Below are 2,865 nucleotides of genomic sequence, written 5' to 3'. Positions count from 1 at the left end.
TGAGCAGGGTATGTGTTTCCATTTCTGCATGTCCTCTCTTATTTCTTGTAGCAGGGTTATTGTTTTCTTTGTATAGGTCCTTCACATCTTTAGTCAGGTTGACTCCAATATATTTGAGTTTGTGTGGCACTATTGTGAATGGGGTTGTTTTCTTTTCTTTTTTAATTTTGTTTTTTTGGGGGGGGCTCAGAAATTGCCCCTGGCTTGGGGGGGACCATATGGGACGCCAGGGGATTGAACCGCGGTCCTTCTTTGGCTAGCACTTGCAAGGCAGACACCTTACCTCTAGCGCCACCTCACCGGCCCCGGGTTGTTTTCTTTTTCTTTTCTTTTCTTTTCTTTTTTTTTTTTTTTGGTTTTTGGGTTACACCCGTTTGACGCTCAGGGGTTACTCCTGGCTATGAACTCAGAAATCGCTCCTGGCTTGGGGGGACCATATGGGACACCGGGGATCGAACCGAGGTCCATCCTACGCTAGCGCTTGCAAGGCAGACACCTTACCTCTAGCACCACCTTCCCGGCCCCATGGGTCGTTTTCTTAATGTTCATTTCTTCCCTGTCATTATTGGTGTATAAAAAGGCCATTGTTTTTGTGTGTTAATTTTGTAGCCTGCTACATTGCTATATGAATCTATTGTTTCTAGAACCTTTTTGGTAGAGTCCTTAGGGTTTTCTACGTATAGTATCATGTCATCTGCAAACTGTGAGAGTTAAAGCTCAACTCTTACCAATTCAGGAACATCCTTTTTTTTCTGGAACATTTTTTTTTCTGAAGGATCTGAATTTTATTGGAAACTTTAAATGCTCTTCATTCAGAACACAATGCTCTTTCCAATCAAGGATCTCGAGTCCTTAAGAGTAAACAGACTTGGATTAGGGGCGAGGACAACACAAGGGTCATCCCTTATTTTGCCAAAAGGACCCCTCACGAGTGCTCTTCAGCCAGTTTATCAGCTTTTGCCACAGCTTCTTCAATGGGTCCCACCATATAGAAGGCCTGCTCTGGAAGATGGTCATATTCACCTGCCAAAATCTGCTGGAATCCTTTGATGGTCTCTTTCAGGGGTGCCAGCTTCCTCATATGACCTGTGAACACCTCAGCAACCTGGAATGGCTGAGATAAGAAATGCTGGATTTTTTGTGCCCAGGACACAGTCAACTTGTCTTCCTCGGAAAGTTCATCCATACCCAGGATAGCAATGATGTCCTGAAGAGATTTGTAGTCCTGCAGGATCTTTTGCATCCCACGGGCAACATCATAATGCTCATTGCCAACAATGTTGTGATCCATGATTCGAGAGGTGGAGTCGAGAGGATCCACAGCAGGGTAGATGCCCAATTCAGCAATAGCACGGGACAGGACAGTGGTAGTATCCAAATGGGTGAATGTGGTAGCAGGGGCAGGGTCAGTCAAGTCATCAGCAGGCACATAAATAGCCTGGACAGAGGTGATCGATCCCTTCTTGGTGGTGGTAATTCTATCCTGCATGGTACCTATATCAGTGGCCAGGGTAGGCTGGTAGCCTACAGCAGAAGGGATTCTGCCCAATAAAGCAGACACCTCTGAGTTTTGGAACATTCTTAATGATAATCTTAAAGTCATGCCACTGCCTCAGTTTTTTGAACTTCCTCATTCTTTTATGTATGTCTTCTAGTTTCACTTTCCCCCAGTGATCTGTTTTGTCATGTTTCTGTGCTGAGTCTTGGATGCTTAATTGAATACTTGGTCTATCTGCCTTCCTTTCCTCTTTATGCAGGATAACTGGGGTGATACTTGGTAGTGGCATCTGAATATTTATTTGGGGGTGATTGTTGGGCATCACACCTGTTGGTTATGCACACACTCTGTAGTGTGTGCTAGGGGTTATAGTAGGGAACATCCCTCTGTGTGCTGGAGGTTGTGGTGCTAAAAAACATCTATTTTGCTTTGATATCCACTGCTCAGTTGTGGTGTTCTCACGTACCTGGTTGTGATGTGTCTGGAAGTCACTGGTGGTACCATGACAACACAACCTAGAGCTGCCAGGCATTACAGCTGAGCAGCCCCATACCCAATGTATTCACATGGCACTAAGGAACCAGACTCCCAGTCTCATACTTTCAAGGCAAAATCAGTAGTCCCTGAGCCATCTCCGGCCTCCAGCTGATTATTTATTGCAGTATCATTGCATTATAGCATGGATTTTAGGTGTGGATCATGCAAAATTAATGTGTAGCATCTCGTTCTTATTTCCACCCTCTGGTCCCCTCTTTTCTCTTCTTTTTTCGTAATGATAGATTGGTTTTACAGTCCCATGTAGTAATCTCTTTGCTCTCTTTATATGCCACAAAAGTGTATACTACATGGGATTAGTTCTCTGGCTTATTTTACTAATCACCTTTTTTTCTATGTGTATCCATGCTACAAATAGCAGGACTTCTCTTGGGTTTGTCTGGGGATAGAGTCCTCGCCAGGCTACACTGGGTCAGCTAGGGAAGCTATGTGATGCTGGAGCCCACACCCAGAGTTCTGTGCAATCCCGGGGTGTGCTCCAGCTCTTTAAGCTGTCTCCAGTCAGTTGCAGGAATTCCTATTTCCCACTTCTTGTTTCTTTTCAGTAATATTGCAGTGAACATCAGAGTGTATAGAACTCTCCAGGAATCAGTGTTTTTGTAGTCCAGGTAGCTAGCTCAGAGGTTAGTGGTAAAATGCTTTGTATGCACTGGGTTCTAAGCTCTATTCCTGGCATTTCATGCTCCCCAGCCTGAGTAGCCCTAATGGCCCACAGCATCAGCCTTGATATTGAACCATGCTGCCAGGAGTATCCCGAAAGGCTCTCAGAATGCTTCTTGAGTCTTCAGTCCCCCAAACTGGGTGTCATAATC

General features: G+C 44.9%; 1 protein-coding gene across 1 annotated transcript; it reads right to left on the bottom strand.

Moving 5' to 3' along the window:
* Positions 1–744: 744 nt before the first annotated feature.
* Positions 745–1,579, bottom strand: LOC125998956 (ATP synthase subunit beta, mitochondrial-like). The gene has a single exon (XM_049766972.1). The coding sequence runs from the start codon at positions 1,577–1,579 to the stop codon at positions 926–928; it is 654 nt and encodes a 217-aa protein (XP_049622929.1). The 3' UTR covers positions 745–925.
* Between the last annotated feature and the right edge of the window lie 1,286 nt (positions 1,580–2,865).

This window comes from Suncus etruscus, chromosome X (assembly GCF_024139225.1).
Source record: "Suncus etruscus isolate mSunEtr1 chromosome X, mSunEtr1.pri.cur, whole genome shotgun sequence".
In the NCBI taxonomy this organism is placed as follows: domain Eukaryota; kingdom Metazoa; phylum Chordata; class Mammalia; order Eulipotyphla; family Soricidae; genus Suncus; species Suncus etruscus.
The sequence above is the reverse complement of the archived record's forward strand: the minus strand, read 5'-3'. Positions and strand labels throughout refer to the sequence as shown.

Bases quoted from the DNA above. Each gene is read 5' to 3' on its own strand.
- LOC125998956 (XM_049766972.1), bottom strand. From the start codon at position 1,579: ATGTTCCAAAACTCAGAGGTGTCTGCTTTATTGGGCAGAATCCCTTCT.